General features: G+C 42.0%; 1 protein-coding gene across 1 annotated transcript; it reads right to left on the bottom strand.

Annotated features, from left to right (window-relative positions):
• Positions 1-2020: 2020 nt before the first annotated feature.
• On the bottom strand, positions 2021-3147 carry LOC140184909 (uncharacterized). The gene is made up of 3 exons (XM_072238110.1): positions 2735-3147; positions 2362-2505; positions 2021-2246 (listed from the first exon to the last, which is right to left on the bottom strand). The coding sequence occupies exons 1-3, from the start codon at positions 3145-3147 to the stop codon at positions 2021-2023; spliced, it is 783 nt and encodes a 260-aa protein (XP_072094211.1).
• Between the last annotated feature and the right edge of the window lie 14653 nt (positions 3148-17800).

Raw genomic sequence — 17800 nt, 5'->3', positions numbered from 1 at the left:
AAACACCTACATAAATTAAAAGGAAATAGATTTTACGTGAATCTTCAAAATCAAAATTCGTTATGCATAGGTTTTAGAGTATATTTTTATATAGATTGAATTGATGTCATTCAATTTAGACATACAAGAATTGAATTGATCAAATTCAAATTACTAGCGATAAGAGTAAATCGAATTGATATGATTCAATTTAGTGTGGATGTATTCCTTAAGGTAAATCAACCCTACCAAATTCGATTTAGTATGCATACACTGTATACATGTAATTCGAAGCAGTTAAATTTGATTTACATGTAAAATGCACGAACTGCATAAATCGAAATCATGAAATTCAATTTACTGTACTTTGATACACCAACAATTATATCTATATAGAACAAATACTAAATCGAATTCAATTAGTTAGATAACGCGAGTTTTATGAAAAAAAAATTGCATTTGATAAAGTTTAAAATTTTTCTTATGTATAGGTTTTTTTTAAACAAATGAAGCTCGACACATGAGAATAGAGCATAAAACAGACAGATACAAAAGCAAATCTAAACACAAGGTTAACAATCATATGTCATCTCCGGTATTGCCGTCAACAACCAGTAAGTTCATTACCAGTCCACTCCCTGTAGCTCAAAAATGTCATGTTTTGTATGACATCAACAATTACCTCTTTATTGTTAAAAATCCTATTATTGCGTTCCAACCAGACGTTCCAAATAACCGCAAAGAACCCAGTCAGCCACCTCTTCTGCTCCTCTTTTCTATTAGGTGTTCCATTCCAACTCTCAAACAAGCCTTTAATGCTTCCTGTGACAGCCCAATCTATATGAAAACATCTCAACCAGATGCACTACACCTGTCACGTAAACTCACAGAACACAAACAAATGATGAACACCTTCGATCTCCTTTTTACACAAGACACAAATACTATCATGATGGCGAGTTATGCCTAATCTACTCAACCTTTCTTTAGTATTCACTCTACCGACTAAAACAAACCAACCAAACAGTTCAATTCTAGACAGAACCAACCCTTTCTAGATCAAACTTGTGAAGCTATAACTCGTAATCTCCTCCGAAAGAGTCTCCGATTGCAACACATGCAGAAAAGAGTTAGTAGAAAAAATATCTTTATTATCAAATTTCTAAACAAGATTATCTTCTCTGTCAGCTGATAGCTTCATTGGTCTTAACATATCATGAAGTTGGTGAACTAGTTCCAACTTCCATTGAAACAACTCCCTCCTCCAATGGAAATTCCAAATCCACTCTAACCCATCGTAGAACCCACAATCCCCTATCACAGATCCTTGCTGGTTTGAAACAGAGAAGAGCCTTGGAAAACGCGCTTTCAGAAGACCACCCTGTACCCAGTTATCTTCCCAAAACAGTGTCCTTCGTCCATCACCAACTTCCATTGCCAGCCCACTAATAACTTTTTCTTTTACCTGTTGTGCTTTTATAACCAACTGACAGATCTCTTTCCAAGGGCCACCCTTCACCGGTAAAGTCTGACTAGAAAGCATAACCTTGAGATTCAAATTGTTACACGAACAGACAATCTTCTTCCATAACGGACAATCTTCCTTGGAAAATTTCCACCACCATTTAAACAGCAGTGCTGTGTTCCTGAGCACTGCATCCCTGACCCCCAATCCCCTAGCCTTTTTAGGTGCCTGAATCACTTCCCATTTTACTAGAGGTATACCATTGTTACCATCCTCCTTACACCACAAGAACCTCCTCTGTAAGGCAATCAACTTGTCAGCCACCGCCTTCGGCATCTTGTATAGGCTAAGGTAGTATACCGGCAGGCTATTCAACATCGATTTAATAAGAACTAGCTTGCCTGCTTTGTTTAGAACCTTCACTTTTCATAAACTGAGCTTCTCTTCCACCTTATCTATGGTCGGTTTTCAAGTCTTCACCAAATGCGGGTTTGCTCTTAGAGAAATCCCGAGATACCTAATAGGTAAAACAGCTTGCTTGCACTCTAAGAGGCCACACACATGCTCCACCCACTCCTACTCACAGTTAACTGAGATCAGATTCGACTTATCAAAGTTGATGCTCAAACCCAACATCAGCTCAAAACAGCGCAACAACCTCTTATAATTTACAATTGTCTCTGTCTCCGGAGGGCAAAACAAGATAGTGTCATCCGCAAATTGGAGATGTGACAGTTCAATGTGATCTCTCCCAACTAGTAACAGATTAATACGCCCATTCCTTATAGCTTCCCCCAGCATCCTGTGCAACACATCCACCACAAGAACAAAACAAAAGAGGAGACAGTGGATCTCCTTGTCTTAGGCCCCTCTCCATCTTAAACAGTTTGGATGGAGAACCATTCACTAGGACTAACATAGTGGCCGTACTAGCACACTTCTTCACCCAACCCCTCAATCTTTGCCCGAATCCCATCTTCTGTAACACAATATCCACAAAGCTCCACCTGACTCTATCATATGCTTTCTGAAAATCTAGTTTTATAATTGCCGCCTTCTTCCTATGTGTCTTATGCCATTATACCATTTCACAGGCAATCAGGGCGCCATCATGAATCTTTCTACCCTTTACAAAAGTAGTCTGTGTCTCTCCTACCAACCCATGCATAACTGTTCTCAACCTCCTCATCAATACCTTAGAAATCACCTTATAGACACCCCACCATACTAATCGGCCAAAAGTCCTTGATCTCATTGGCACCCACAAATTTTGGAGCTAACGTCACCCACATGACATTTGCATCAGTTGGTATTTTCACACTTTGGAAGAACCCCATCACCGCTGCAGTGAACTCCTGACCAATATATTCCCAACATTGTTTAATGAAGTTCATATTGTATCCATCACTACCTGAGACTTTAGAAGATTCACAGTCCGAAACTGCTTCCCTAATTTGCTCCACTGATGGCATAGCTTCCAAGGCCTCAACCTCAGCCCCATCAATCTGCCTTACCAAACCCTCCCGAAACCCAATCCTCGGAGCATATTCTTGCCGATACAAGTCCTTATAGAACCCTCTAATAGCAACCTTTATCCTCGCCTGATTCCGCACAATCCGGCCATTAATCCTTAGAGCGTCGATCCTGTTGTTCATTCTTCTTGCCGAATCGATGTGATGGAAGTACCTAGTATTCCTATCCATGTTTCTTGCATGATGCGACCTAAACATCTATTTCCAGTGAATCTCCTTCCGAACATACCACTTCTCACAAAAGCTCACCAACGCCTTCCTTCTAGCTTCCGTCGTTCCATCATACGTGCCATCACTCACCTGGTTATCAACCCTATTAATCTCCTCTTACAACAACAGTAATCTACTATCCATGTCACCAAAGCTATCCTTGTGCCATTTCTGCAACGGTACCGTCAAGGCCTTCAGCTTATAAGTAAACTGAGCAACCCTCAAATTTCTCCATTCATTTTTAACCATCATCAGAAAGCCCTCATGCGTAAACCAAGAATCCAGACTTCTGAACGGTCGGAGACCCCTGCTAACTCTTAACACTTTCACAATCAACGGGCAGTGATCTGACAACCCTCTTGGTCCACCTTTAATTCGGATGTTAGGAAATTTCTCAAACCACTCAATATTGAGCAGAACCCTATCAATTCTATTGCAAGAACAACCCCTAAGCCACGTGAACTTTCGGTCATTAAGAGGTAAGTCCACCAACTGCATATCATGTACCCAATTCCTAAACTCTTCTGCTGACGCAAGTAGATTAATCGCCCCTTTGCGTTCTTCGATCTGCAATATCTCATTAAAATTCCCAAACAAGCAGAAGTGGACCTGACACAAACCTACAATATAGCTCAACTCCTCCCATACCACCTGCTTATCCTCCCTCCCTAACGCCCCATACACCAAACAAAATGCACAATTAAAATTACTTTTCGTCAACACACCTTCAACTCAGAGCCATCTCTCCCCTTTATAGCAATTGCTGGATTTAAATATCGCATCATCCCACATTAAGAGCAAGCCCCCCGAAGCCCTCTGGACTCCACATACTCCCACCCAACAGTACTTTACCCCCAAATTCGAGCAACATCAAACTTAGATATCACCTCCCTTTTTATTTCAATCAAACCTAACATGTTTAGTTTATAATTTCTCTTCAAAGATTTCACCATGCTCAATTTACCATCCCCCTCAACCCCCAAATATTCCAACCGCTCACTATCATTTAAATAAATTTTTACTCACCTTATTGTGATTTTTTTGGCCGACTCCTTCGTACTTTTTCTTTATGTTTTGCTATCTTCTTCTATACTCGCTAATTTTTCATTCTGAGCTTGCAAAATTTCCATAATATCCTCTTTTTCATCATGTAGAACAGCATCCGACTCCACCGCCAAAGCCCAAGTAGCCTCATTTTTCTTCATCTGTTCTTCTTTTGTTAGCATGTCTTCAACTGTCGTATTTCCACTGTCTGTCTCCAATACCGTCCCTGCATCCTCCATCAACCTTGTCGCATCCTTGGCTCTTCGGTGTACCCAAGTGCCTACCCTTTTTGCTGGTTCCGAGGCACTTTCCTTCCCATCTACCTGTGCCTTGTCCTTCGAGCAGTTTTCACCAGATAGATGACCATTTACTCCATCATCCATACCCACCAGACCCTGCGTCCTCAAGCCCACTACACCACCCTCAGCCAAACAGCAATTAAATGGGCAATGAAAATGGGAGCCCAATTGATTATAGCCACAAGACCTCAAACCCCTATTTAGTCCCCCACTTCGACCCAATTCAAATACTTGCGTTAATGTTCTTTCGGACCGCACTTCCTCATTCAAACCCAAATCCATACAACCCGCCCTACCATTAACCTCCGAACCGCTAACAAAATCAATGTTGTTATTTCAAAAAATTAAAAATGAATAATCCGAATTTAAATCATTCAAAAAGTCATCCTGAATGACCATTCTGCCCTTCACTTCATGGGTGACCCTTGTATCCAGTTCCATCAGGTCCGTCGCCGGATCCCACGGCACCGCTTTGTTCAACATGCCTCTGCTACATGAACCAGGATTTTTGATCATAAAACAGTCTTCGTGTCCTCCCTCCGTAAACATTTCACCACCTACCACTAAATCGATCTCTTTCACAAGGACATGAAACTCCCGATTACTAACAGTGACGTAAACCCAATCTCTGATGACTTCAAAAACACATGTCTCAACTAGGACTCTACCAGCCGTGAAAGATGAACCTGCCTCCGTCATTACGTCATATTTAATCACATCACCGCATTGCCCACCTATTGTTTTAAATGTTTCTGGAGACCAAGCATGTAAAGGCACCCTACAGCACTCCAACCAAACTTTTCGAGTGGCACAACATAGATACTCATCCCACCTGCAGACCCTATGAACAAATTGCAACAGGCTATCCAATTTGAACGTAAAAACTTCCTCAGCATCCTGTGCGGTATCAAACGTCAATAAGACTTTAAACACACCTATGTAGCTGACTTCCACTATTTGAGGCATATTTTTGCAAACTGCTCTTTTCAATGTTTGGAGATGTATGGGTTTCTGGGCGCTTCCTATCAAGCTCCTCGCCAATCAATCCATGTTCTCTTCCACTACTGGCACGTCAATTTTGCTTATCCTCCCGTGTTTATCCGAGTCATGCCTACTCAACTTCACCCCCTGCCCCTTGATCATTATCCACTTCTGTCCCACCATGAAATTCCTTAGGCTCACTCCCATGCTGGACTCTCGACTCCCCAAGTACCGCTCGTTCCTTCTCTTGTGTATGCCTTCTAAATTTAGCTTCACCTACAGATAAGATCTTCCCTCGTAGGCTCATGCGATTCATCTCCGCGATTAGCTTCAAAGCACCCCCTTTTGTCGTGTACTGCACAAACGCAAACAGATAAATCCTTCCATTTTTTTGCTTTTGAGAAAGACAGATATCATTAATCCTTCCCGTCCAATTGAACAGGTGATATAATTCTTTCTTCGAAATATCTTCTGGTAGATTATCCACAAACACAGAGAAAGATTCATTTTCCAAGCGATGGTATTCCTCTCGATTCTAAACCCTAGGATCCTTTGAACGTGGTTGCCAAACCCTAAACCTACCCCGCCTAGTGTTTCCCCCCTCTCGTACTCTCGTACTCTCATTGTACTCTTATGTATAGGTTAGTAACGAGTACATTACAAATTTTTATAGTACTCATTATAGTCATGTTTAATTTAAAATTTGTTATTAAAATTTTAATTGTACTTATTACATAAAAATTTTATTATATACTTCTAGAATACAAGGTAACAAAATCTTTAATCTGATAAAGCTGCTTTTAGAAAACCTTAGCTTTAAGGAGAATACTAACACAGAATACAATCAGCATTATTATATTCTCATAGTCTTCGACATCTCAGTTTTAATCACATGACATGAGTACTCTAATACAAAAAATATACATTGCCTTTGCGTTTGCCCCTTCATTTTAACGGTAGGGTCAAATATATCTCATAATCAAAAGTCATTGTCAATGTATTGAATTCAAGAACCGGCCATACCAAAATTTGGTTGGATTTGGATTATAAATTTATAATTATTGTGTATATTGCAAGTGGGTCGAAGTCTAAATCACAGAATATACTTACAGTATCATTGTCACGAAATTAAATGGCCAATTTTTTTTTGGTAAAACACCTCCATAAATTAAAAGGAGATTGATTTTACGTGAATCTCCAAAATCAAAATTTGTTATGCATAAGTTCTAGAGTATATTTTTATATAAATCAAATTGATGTCATTCAATCTAGGCATACAAGAATCGAATTTATCACATTCGAATTACCAGCGATAAGAGTAAATCGAATTGACATGATTCAATTTAGTGTGGATGTATATTCCTTAAGGGAAATCAATCCTACCAAACTCGATTTAGTATGCATACACTGGATACATATAATTCGAAGCGGTTAAATTTGATTTACATGTAAAATGCACGAATTGCATAAATCGAAATCATGAAATTTAATTTACTGTTGTTTTGTCGATTTTTAGCAAATCGATGGTGGTTTGATATCTAGTGGTTTGGGAGCAAAACCTACTCCTCTGTGCGAGTACCAGTTTTCTAGAAATGCATCAAAGCGTCTTCGATTAGACAAATTTTGATGATAAAAAAAAATAAATTCGTAAAATGTTAAATGAAATTTAGAAATCAAAGTTTTCAATAAGTAAAGACATGGTAAATCAAAAGGCTTGTACCAAAATCAAAAGGAAACACTTAAGAGAATGCTGAAAAATAAATTAAACAGAGCAGATAAAGAATGTAAATAACACTTAGCAAGTAAGATTAAATGAAATATGAAGTTTATAAACAGAATTGAAATTGAAAGAAAGAAGAGAGTGGAAGGAACCCTACAGAAAAAGGAAACTCGATCGCAAACTCAGGGATTCGCTGAGATGTGAGAATGCTAGAATGTTTTTCTGAGTAAAAGTTCCAACCCTTATTCCCTAACACTTTACAGTATTTATAGACTATCTTACATAACGGTTAATTTAATTGCAACTAATTACAATTAAATGAAGAATTGCAGATTTGAAATACAATCACTCTTGGTAACCGTTCTGTTCCGAGGGGTTACCTGAAACTGTAGGTCGATTCTCGGACGAGATCTTCTGTGCTGGTCGAGGGAGTTGTGTCCGACTTGGTGATGGTGCTGATCCTTCGTCCCCGGAGGGTGGGTGGTACCTGCAAGGGACTCCGATACTTAAGTTAGCAAGGGTATTAAGCAGGTATTGAGTAGAATCAGAGTATGAGTTATACCTGGGTGCTCCAGTGTATTTATAATGGTATAGAGTGACCTTTGCAGATAAGATAAGTTGGTTATCTTATCTTTATCTTTATCTTTATATTTCTTGGGAACCGCCCTTATCTCTATAGGCTTGGACTGCCTTTGGATTGGGGTCGTGTTCCTCTATTTGGGCCCTTTATTGGGCTTTCCTGTGACTTGGCCGAGTTCTTTGAGAAGAGGCCGGGTCATCCTGACCTGAAGAGGTCGGGTCGCTTTGTCTGTAGAGCATCCCGGGTCGGACAGCTCGACCCAGGGTATGAACAGTGCCCCTGTTCGAGCTCGGTCTTTCTTTTTGAGGTTGAGTCTTTAGTTTTAAGACTTTTGATCATTCTCAGGTAAAGCCGAACTTGAGCATTTCGTCGCTTTTGTCTTTGTAGAGTTCCCATTTTGAATGCAGAACGTTTCGCTTCCTTTGAAAATGCGCACTTTTGGATTAACGTCCTGGCCTTGGGAATGTGCGAGGGTTTTTAATTCCCCATTAATTGGTTTTTGATGCTCCGTTTCTCTTTGCTTTTATTTTGAAATTTACTCTCAAAAAACGTTTTTCTCCTCTCTTGCTTTTGCTGTGACTTCCCTTTTTCTCCTCTCCTTCTGTTTTCTTTTGAAAATTTACGTTTCTTGGTGTTTCTTCTTGCAACGCTTATTCGGTGATCATACGTGCTTTCGACGGTGATTTCTAGCCTCCTCGTCTTCAACCCTCTTGCGTATTCTTCTCCTTTCTCAGGTTGGTTTTGCTTTTCCTTCACCATTTATTTCTGTTGTGTTGTGTTTGATTTTGAAGCTTTGATTTTGATTGAGTGCATGTTGGGAAGCTTGAATTTTTATCGCGCCTGGTTTTTTACTGTGATGCATGCTTTTTCCCTTTTGACCTTACCTATGCTTTTGAGTGTATTTTCCTGGTTTGGCTCTTTAGGGCTTTGTATGCTACTGCTGATTTCTGAACTGTTGTAGCCTTTTCTTTTGGCAATTCGTTTGATCTTCTTCGCATTTGTTTTTCTTGGAAAGGGTTTCTGTTGAGACATTAGTCTTGTAGATTTTCCTGAATCTTTATTCCCTGATTGCCTCCTGTTCCGAGGGTTACCTGAAACTGTAGGTCGATCTCGGATGAGATCTTCTGTGTTGGTTGGAGCCGACGTGTCCGGCAGGTGTGCGGCGGCCGGAGTTGGTGTGTCCGATTTGTTGGACTTGGTGATGGTGCTGATCCTTCATCCCCGGAGGGTGGGGGGTACCTGCAAGGGACTCCGATGCTTAAGTTAGCAAGGGTATTGAGCAGGTATTGAGTAGAATCAGAGTATGAGTTATACCTGGGTGCTCCAGTGTATTTATAATGGTGAGATGTGGCCTTCTATGGATAAGATAAGTTAGTTATCTTATCTTATCTTATCTTATCTTTAAGTGAGGTCATCTTTATCTTTAAGGGAACCGCCCTTCTCTCTGTAGGCTTGGGCCGCCTTAGGATTTGGGGCGTGTTCCTCTATTTGGGCCCTTTATTTGGGCTTTCCTGTGACTTGGCCGAGCTCTTTGAGAAGAGGTCGGGTTGTCTTGACCTGAAGAGGTCGGTCGCTTTGCCTGTAGAACATCCCGGGTCGGACAGCTCGACCCAGGGTATGAACAGTGCCCCTGCTTGAGCTCGGTCTTCTCTTTTTGAGGCCGAGTCCTTGACTTCGGTGAAGCCGAACTCAAGCATTTTTTCGATTCCTTTGCAGCAGCTTTTGAATGTAGAACGTTTCCTCTAAAGGTGCGCGCTTTTATATCAGCGTTTTTGGGAACGTGCGAGGGTTTAATGCTTTCCTTAATTCTAGCATTAATTGCCCCGTTTCCTTTTGGCTCTTTATTTTGATTTTTGAAAGCCCAGAAACAGTTTCTCTTCTTTTGCCCTTTTTCATAACTTCTCCGTTCTCTCCGCTCTTCTATTTTCTTGTTTTGCGCCTCTCCTTTTCTCTGTGTTCGCGTCGTCGTTTGGCATTTTTGGAGCTTCTGTTTTCACTTGGAGTTTTACGTTTCTCCCTGCGACATTGCTCTTTGTTCGTGTTCTTTGTGAGAAGGTGTTCCCAGATTTTCATCTTCAGTTTCTTTGAAGTTCGCTGCCCTTTCCAGGTTGGTACTAGCTTTCTTGCTTCTTTCGTAGCTTCATCTTTAGTTTTTTGGTGAAGTTCTGTTTTCGCATGTTTGAAAGCTTTGAACCTTTTTGTGATCTTTGCTTTTGTTTCCTTCGCTGTAAACGTGTTTTGCTTTCTTTCATGCTCTTTTTGGCATTTTTGTCGAGGCTTTTCTAGGGTTTTGTTGCTTCTGACAGAGAATCTGCATCTGTTCCTTGTTTTTGGAGGTTTACTTTTTGCCTGATCTTTGAAAAAAGGTTACATCTTTAATGGTCTCTGCTTGGCGTGTTTGATGTTTGGGATTGCTTGGTAAGCTTGTAATGATTTGTTGTGTTTTTCTTTGGTGAAAAGCGTTTGTTGTTTTGAATCCTTTGTGAGAAATGCTAGGATGTAAGCTGTAGAGTATTTCTGGAAACCTTGCTTTGTTACTGCCTCCGAAGGATGCCCCAGGACTTTTGGTTTGAGTCCTGGGGTTTTTATTTTCGTTGTTTCATCTACTGACCGAGTTGTTTTCTCCCTTTGTCCGAGATGTTTGTAGTAACCCTTATCTTCTTTTCTTACTTTGTAGGATTAGTTGGCCTCATGTCTTCTCGCAATAACATTGTAGAGATGTCTTCCAGAATTCCCACGGGAATGTCCGATTGGCTGGACTCCCTTGTTTTGTTGTGTGTTTCCGTTATGGATGCTGAATTTTGCACAGAGCTGAGGAAGCGTCATAGGATTTGTGGTAACAATGCTCGCAAGGGGGATTACGAGCTTGTTGCTCCTGATTCTGATGAGAGGGTTTGCTTTCCGACTTCCATTGAGAGGGAGTGTCCCTTCTTTTATGCCTATGAATACTTTTTTAGCCAGTTGAATGTTACTTTTCCTTTTACTGCTTTTAAAACCGACCTGTTGTGGTCGTGTAATATTGCTCCATCCCAGCTTCACCCCAATTCCTGGGGTTTTATTAAAATTTTTCAACTTCTTTGCCGTGAACTAGATGTAACACCTTCCCAGACTCTGTTTTTTTACTTGTTTGTTTTCGCCAAGCCTGGCGGTTCTTCAAAAAAGAAGGCTTCCTGGGTTTCCTTCAGGTCCGCCCAGGGCCACAAAGTTTTTGCTATGTATGATGAATCCTTTAAGGATTTCAAGAATTACTTCTTTAAGGTTCGTGCTGTCGAGGGGGCCCACCCCTTTTTTCTTGACGAAAATGATGAGCCTTCTTTCCCTCTAGAGTGGCAGAGGGATGTGAGAGTGTCTCGTTATACTTGGGAGATGCTTGATGATGTCAAGCATGCTTTTGTTGTTGTTCTTGAGGATCTATGGGGGAAGCCGCCCCATCTTGATACAAAAAGGTTTTTGAATGACCCATCCTTGGTTCGAACTGTTTTGGGTATTTGTCTGACTTATTTCTGTACTTATTTCCTTTTTCTTCCTCTTTTGTAACTCTTTGTCGTGACTGCTTTTGTGTTTTGTAGAGATGTCAAAGAATAACGACTCTATGAAGGCTTTCAAAAGGGCAAAGAAGGCAACTGCTGCTCTGAACATCTCGGCCAAGGTGGCCGGTGAGGGATCTTCACAGGTCCCCCTGAAGCCCCCTGTGCCGAGTTCCCTTGGGCCGAGGAAAGTAATTTCTACTCCCCCGTTTCATCAAGTCGATCCTCCTCAAGTTTCTGCTGCTGCTTCTGGTGCCCCACCTTTGAAAAAGCAAAAAACATCCAAACCCTTTAACTTGGATGCTCCAGACTTTGATGCCATTGAATTTGTTGACCAGCAAATTGCCCTCTATGGTGGGCTTTCTATGGACGACGTGTCTCTTTTAAAGCATTTGTATTTTATTACCCGAAATAGTGTGAAGATGGCCCACATGGGTGCGGCTATTTTTTGAACAATTCAGGGGATTCCGGTTCATGCTACCAAATCTTTTATGGAGGAGGCCAAGTCAGAGTTTGATCGAATCAAGGGTCTGAAGGAGGAGTTGGAGGTGAAGTTGGCCAAGGTGGAGAAGGAACTGGAGGGTGAGAAGGCCAGCTCTATTGCCCTTGTCGCTTCTCTGAAGCTGGCCGAAGACATGGCTTTGAAACATAAAGATAGCTATGTCTCAGCTTATAGGGAATTGATGCGCCTTCGGGAGGAGTTGGAAACAGCTCGGGTTAATTATGGTGAGCTTTAGGGTCACCTTGTGGGTAGCGTAACTGCTGCCTCCGAGAACCTGATGGAGCAGTTCCGGGTTGTTGCTCCTGATGCCGACTTAACTCTCATCAGCCTGGATAATGTCGTGAGAGATGGTAAGATTGTCCCTGATGACCAGGATGATGAAGAGACTGATCCTCCTCCAGTGCCTTCTCTTAAGGTATCGACCTCCTCTGTTCCTCCCGTTACATCTGATCCGGATTGCCAGATTATGAACCGGGATGATGGAACCGTAGATGCCGTGCCCCTTCAGACTCATCCGCCCTCTCCTCATACTGGTGCTGTCGGGAAAGCTCCTGATCTTTAGCTGATATTTTTCTGGATATTTTGTGTAAATAGCCTGGTTTGTGGGCTTTTGAACTTTGTTTTGTTTGATGCTTCTAGTTGTCTGTCTTGCAACTCTTTTTGAAAAACAAAAGTAGCTTCTGAGGTTGGTTTTGTGGTGACCTCTTGCAGCTTTTGTCGTATTATGCATGATATCTGTTGAAATTTTGCTGTTCTGGCCTCTTTAGGTTGTTTGCGTGCTTTATCGTTTGTAGCTTGGATCCTTTTGAGGCCGTGCCTGTGGGGGGTCCGACTTGTTTCTCGGTTTCCTCGCTTTTTGTTTGTATTTTTAGCGCCTTATGACCAATTTCTTTATGTAGGTGCCCCCTCAAAAGTTATTTTTATGATCCCCTTTTTCTGGGCCTTGACTCGGTCTTTTTCAGGGATTATGTTGATAACTTTTTAATGGTAGGAGTCCGACTTGGTTATGTCGGTCTTCTTTAAGTTATTTTTCATGGTCCTCTTTTTTGGATCTTTGTCAGATCTCTTTCAGGGACTACTTGTATAACTTTTTTAATGGTAGGAGTCCGACTTGGTTATGTCGGTCTCCTTTAAGTTATTTTTTGTAGTCCTCTTTTTTGGATCTTTGTCAGATCTCTTTCAGGGACTACTTGTATAACATTTTTAATGGTAGGAGTCCGACTTGGTTATGTCGGTCTCCTTTAAGTTATTTTTCGTAGTCCTCTTTTTTGGATCTTTGTCAGATCTCTTTCAAGGACTACTTGTATAACTTTTTAGTTTTGGGCTGACTTTGTTATGTCAGGCCCTTCTAAGTTAAAGTAATCCTCTTTAATAGGGTTGGCCAGACCTCTTTCCAGGGTTTACTTATAACTTGGGTTGACTTGGTTCGATTTCTGAACGTCGGCCAGTCTTTTAAGTTATTATATTAGCTATCCGTAAGACCTCGTCAGGTTCTTTTTTTTGGATTGCTTTCGATAACTTCTTACATTATTCTGTGTTCATCTTTTCCGATTTGTAGAAAATGGTTGGTGTCTTTAGATCGTCTTTTGGGTGAATCGCGTTTTCACCTTTATCGGACGATTGTCTTTATCGTGGTCGCGCAGTGAATTTGTTTTTCACTTTCTGCCGACCTGTTGCTTTATAATCGAACGATGAATACTTCAGATTAATGTATCTTGGAATCTTGTAGAATATCTAAATAAACTCTATTCAAAGAAAAAATGCAATATATACATGTGGGAATTTCCTTGTCCCTTTAAGTCGGGTATGATCTAGTCGGCCACCAGTTTTCTGAAGCCTGCCTCTGTAAATTGGGTACCGTTGTCTGTGGTAATGGAGTATGGTACCCCGAACCTCGTAATAATGTTCCTATATAGGAATTTTCGACTTTTTGAGCGGTGGCGTTGGCTAGGGGTTCTGCCTCGATCCATTTTGTGAAATAGTCTACTCCTATTATGAGGAATTTTACTTGTCTCGATCCTTGTGGGAAGGGTCCGAGAAGGTCGAGTCCCTATTTTGCAAATGGCCAGGGTGAGGTCACGCTGATGAGCTTTTCTGGTGGGGCAATGTGGAAGTTGGCATGCTTCTAGCATGGTGGACATGTCCTTACAAATTCTGTAGCCTCCTTTTGTAGAGTTGGCCAATAGAATCCCACCCGGAGTATCTTTTTGGTGAGAGCTTGCGCTCCGAGATGATTACCACAAATGCCGCTATGTACTTCCTCCAAGACATCCTTTGTGTTGGAATTTGGTACGCATTTTAGTAAAGGTGTTGATATCCCTTTTTTGTACAGCGTGTTGTTTATGATAGTGTAGTACTGTGCCTCCCTTTTCAGCCTCTTTGCCTCCTTTTCATTTGTAGGGAGTTCTTCTGTTTTGAGGTAGTTTATTATGGGGGTCATCCATCCTTGATCCCGACCTATTATGGCTAGGATTCTTTCTTCTTCTGCAATTGACGGGTTCTGTAATACCTCCTGAATGAGGCTTCTGTTGTTGCCACCTGGTTTGGTGCTGGCTAATTTTGAAAGGGCGTCAGCTCGGGCATTTTGCTCACGAGGTATGTGGTGGATCCTATATTCCCCGAGTTGTCCGAGCTGTTCTTTAGTTTTATCCAAATATTTTTTCATGGTCGGATCTTTAGCTTGGTAGCTTCCTGTTATTTGTGAGGTGATGACTTGTGAGTCACTGTAAATGTTGAGTTTTCGAGCTCCAACTTCCCTAGCCAGCTTCAGACCAGCTAATAGTGCTTCGTATTCTGCCTGGTTGTTTGAGGCCGGGAATCCGAATTTAAGGGAGAGCTCAAGTTGAGTTCCTTGGTTGCTTTCAAGTATCACACCCGCACCGCTTCCTGTTTTATTGGAGGATCCGTCTACGTATATGTTCCATTCTATTGGGATTTCCGGGATGTCTGTAAATTCTGCAATGAAGTCGGCCAGGTGTTGCGATTTGATTGTTGTACGCGCCTCGTATTGGAGGTCGAATTCGAACAATTCGATTTCCCATTGTAGGATTCTCCCTGCTAGATCTATTTTCTGCAATATCCCTTTTATGGGTTGGTTGGTTCGAACTTTAATGGTATGTGCTTGAATGGGCGAAGCCGCCAGGATGTGAGGATCAGGGGGTAGGCAAACTTTTCTGTTTTCTGGTAGTTCAGCTTGGATCCCTGTAGTGCTTTGCTAACGAAGTAGACGGGTTTTTGCCCATGTTCGTTTTCTCTGACTAGTGCTGAGGCTATTGCCCGACTCCCTACTGCGAGGTATAATATGAGCGGTTCTCCTTCTCGTGGCCGAGATAGGATAGGTGGCCGTCCTAAGAACTCCTTGAAGTCTAGGAAGGCTTGCTCACATTCTATCGTCCATTCGAACTGTTTTCCCTTTCTTAAAGTAGCATAGAAGGGAAGAGATCTTATCGCAGCTCCTGCTAAGAATCGGGATAGAGCGGCCAACCTCCTGTTGAGTTGTTGTACTTCTTTGATACAGGTTGGGCTCTTCATGTTGAGTATGGCTCGACACTTGTCTGGATTTGCTTCAATCTCCCTTTGTGTGAGCATGAAGCCCAAGAATTTGCCGGCTTCTACTGCGAAGGTGCATTTTGCGGGATTGAGCCGCATGTTGTGTTTCCTGATAGTGTAAAACACTTGAGTCAGGTCGGATAACAATGTATCTTCGCTTTGTGTCTTTATCAACATATCGTCTACATAAACTTCCATAATTTTTCCGATGTGATCTGAGAAAACTTTATTCATTAGCCTTTGATAAGTAGCTCCTGCGTTCTTGAGACCAAAAGGCATCACTATGTAACAGTAGTTTGCTTTCGGTGTTAGGAACGAGATTTTTTCTTGATCTGGTGGATACATGGGGATTTGATTGTACCCTGAATATGCGTCCATGAATGAGAGATACTTATATCCTGATAAAGCATCCACTAGAGCGTCGATGCTTGGGAGTGGGTAGGGGTCTTTTGGGCAGGCTTTGTTGAGGTCGGTGTAGTCGGTGCACATTCGCCACTTCCCATTTGACTTTTTCACCAAGACGACGTTTGCTAGCTATAGTGGATATTTGACTTCCCTTATGAACCCGGATTCAAGTAGCGCTTGTACTTGTTCTTCTACAGCCTGAGCTCGTTCTGGTCCAAGTTTTCTTCGTCTTTATTGTACCGGCCGGGATCCCGGATAGACTGCCAATTTGTGGCTCATTAGTTCGGGATCAATACCTGGCATGTCGGCGGCTTTCCATGCGAAGAGATCAACATTATCTCGTAGGAACCGTATTAATGATTCCTTTATGTCTCCTTTTTGGATCGTGCCAATATTAGTTGTTTTATCCGCGGTGTCTCCGATCTGGATTCTTTCTACTTCTCCTTCGGGTTGTGGTCGGAGTTCTTCTCGCCTCTGAACTCCACCGAGCTCGATTGTGTGGAACTCTCCTCCTTCACCTCGGAGGTTTAGGCTTTCGTTATAACAGCGACGTGCCATCTTTTGATCTGCCTTTATTGTAGCTATCCCTTCCGCAGTTGGAAATTTCATACATAGATGTGGAGTTGAAACTATTGCACCGAGTTGATTTAACGTTGTCCGACCTATTAAGGCATTCTAACCTGAGCTTACGTCGACCACGATGTAGTCTATCTTGAGTGTTCTGGATTGGTTCCCGTTTCCCAAGGTTGTATGCAACGATACGTATCCCAGCGGTTGAACTGGGGTATCTCCTAGTCCGAACAGGCTGTTCGGGTACGCTCTTAGCTCTTTTTCTTCTAGACCGAGTTTGTCGAAGGCAGTTTAGAATAAGATGTCGGCAGAGCTTCCCTGGTCAATTAGTGTACGGTGAAGGTTGGCATTTGCCAGTATGATTGTAATGACCATGGGGTCGTCATGTCCCGAGATGATTCCGGATGCGTCTTCCTTGGTAAACGTGATTGCTGGGATGTCTAGTGCTTCCTTTTTTCCTTCGACGTGGTATACCTCTTTGAGGTGTCGCTTGCGAGATGATTTGGAGATTCCTCCCCCAACAAATCCGCCGTGTATCACGTGGAGATGTCTTTTTGGTGTGCGAGGCGATCATTCAGATCGTCCGACGTCCTCATCCCTCCTTCTTTTCCTTGGTTTTTCATCCCGGTTGGCCAAGAACCGATCTAATTTTCCTTCTCGTACTAATTTTTCTATGGCGTTTTTTAAATCGAAGCATTCATTGGTAGAATGCCCTCGAAGTCGGTGATATTCACAGTATTCATTCCGATTTCCTCCTCCTCTTTTACCTTTAAGTGGCCGAGCTGGAGGGATTTTCTCTGTATGGCAGACTTCTTTGTAAACATCTACCAAGGATACCCTAAGAGGAATATAGTTATGATATTTTTTGATTTTCTCTCCGGAGCGATCTTCCTTTTTCTTGGATTATTTATCTCGGTAGGCAGAACCGAACCTTGAGGTTTCGCTAAGTCGTGAGTTTTCTTCCATGTTGATGTATTTTTGTGCCCGTTCTTGTACTTCATCCAAGGATGTCGGGTATCTCTTTGATATAGAATGGCTAAATGGTTCTTCTCGTAGGCCATTTATGAGGCCCATAATGGCAGCTTCTGTTGGAAGATTTTGTATGTCCATGCATGTTTTGTTAAATCTTTCCATGTAGTTGCGAAGGCTCTCCCGATCTCCTTGCTTGATCCCTAGTAGGCTAGGTGCGTGTTTGGCTTTATCCTTTTGTATGGAGAATCGGGCCAGGAACTTCTTGGCCAGGTCGTCGAAACTCGAGATGGATTTCAGAGGTAGGTTGTCGAACCATTTGATGGCTGTCTTGGTTAGAGTTGTTGAAAAGGCTTTGCAGCGAACTGCATCTGAGGCATCAGTGAGGTACATTCTACTTCTGAAGTTGCTGAGATGATGGTTGGAATCCGAGGTGCCGTCATATAGAGCCATATCCGGAAGCTTAAA

Source organism: Arachis hypogaea, chromosome 5 (assembly GCF_003086295.3).
Source record: "Arachis hypogaea cultivar Tifrunner chromosome 5, arahy.Tifrunner.gnm2.J5K5, whole genome shotgun sequence".
Classification (NCBI taxonomy): domain Eukaryota; kingdom Viridiplantae; phylum Streptophyta; class Magnoliopsida; order Fabales; family Fabaceae; genus Arachis; species Arachis hypogaea.
Note: the sequence above shows the minus strand (reverse complement) of the source record. Positions and strands in the feature narration are given on the sequence as shown.

Coding starts and splice junctions, on each gene's coding strand:
- LOC140184909 (XM_072238110.1), bottom strand. CDS start 3,147: ATGGATAGGAATACTAGGTACTTCCATCACATCGATTCGGCAAGAAGA. Junction 2,506..2,734: donor CCAACTGATGCAAATGTCAT/GTGGGTGACGTT, acceptor TAAGACACATAG/GAAGAAGGCGGCAATTATAA. Junction 2,247..2,361: donor TGTGCTAGTACGGCCACTAT/GTTAGTCCTAGT, acceptor TGTGTTGCACAG/GATGCTGGGGGAAGCTATAA.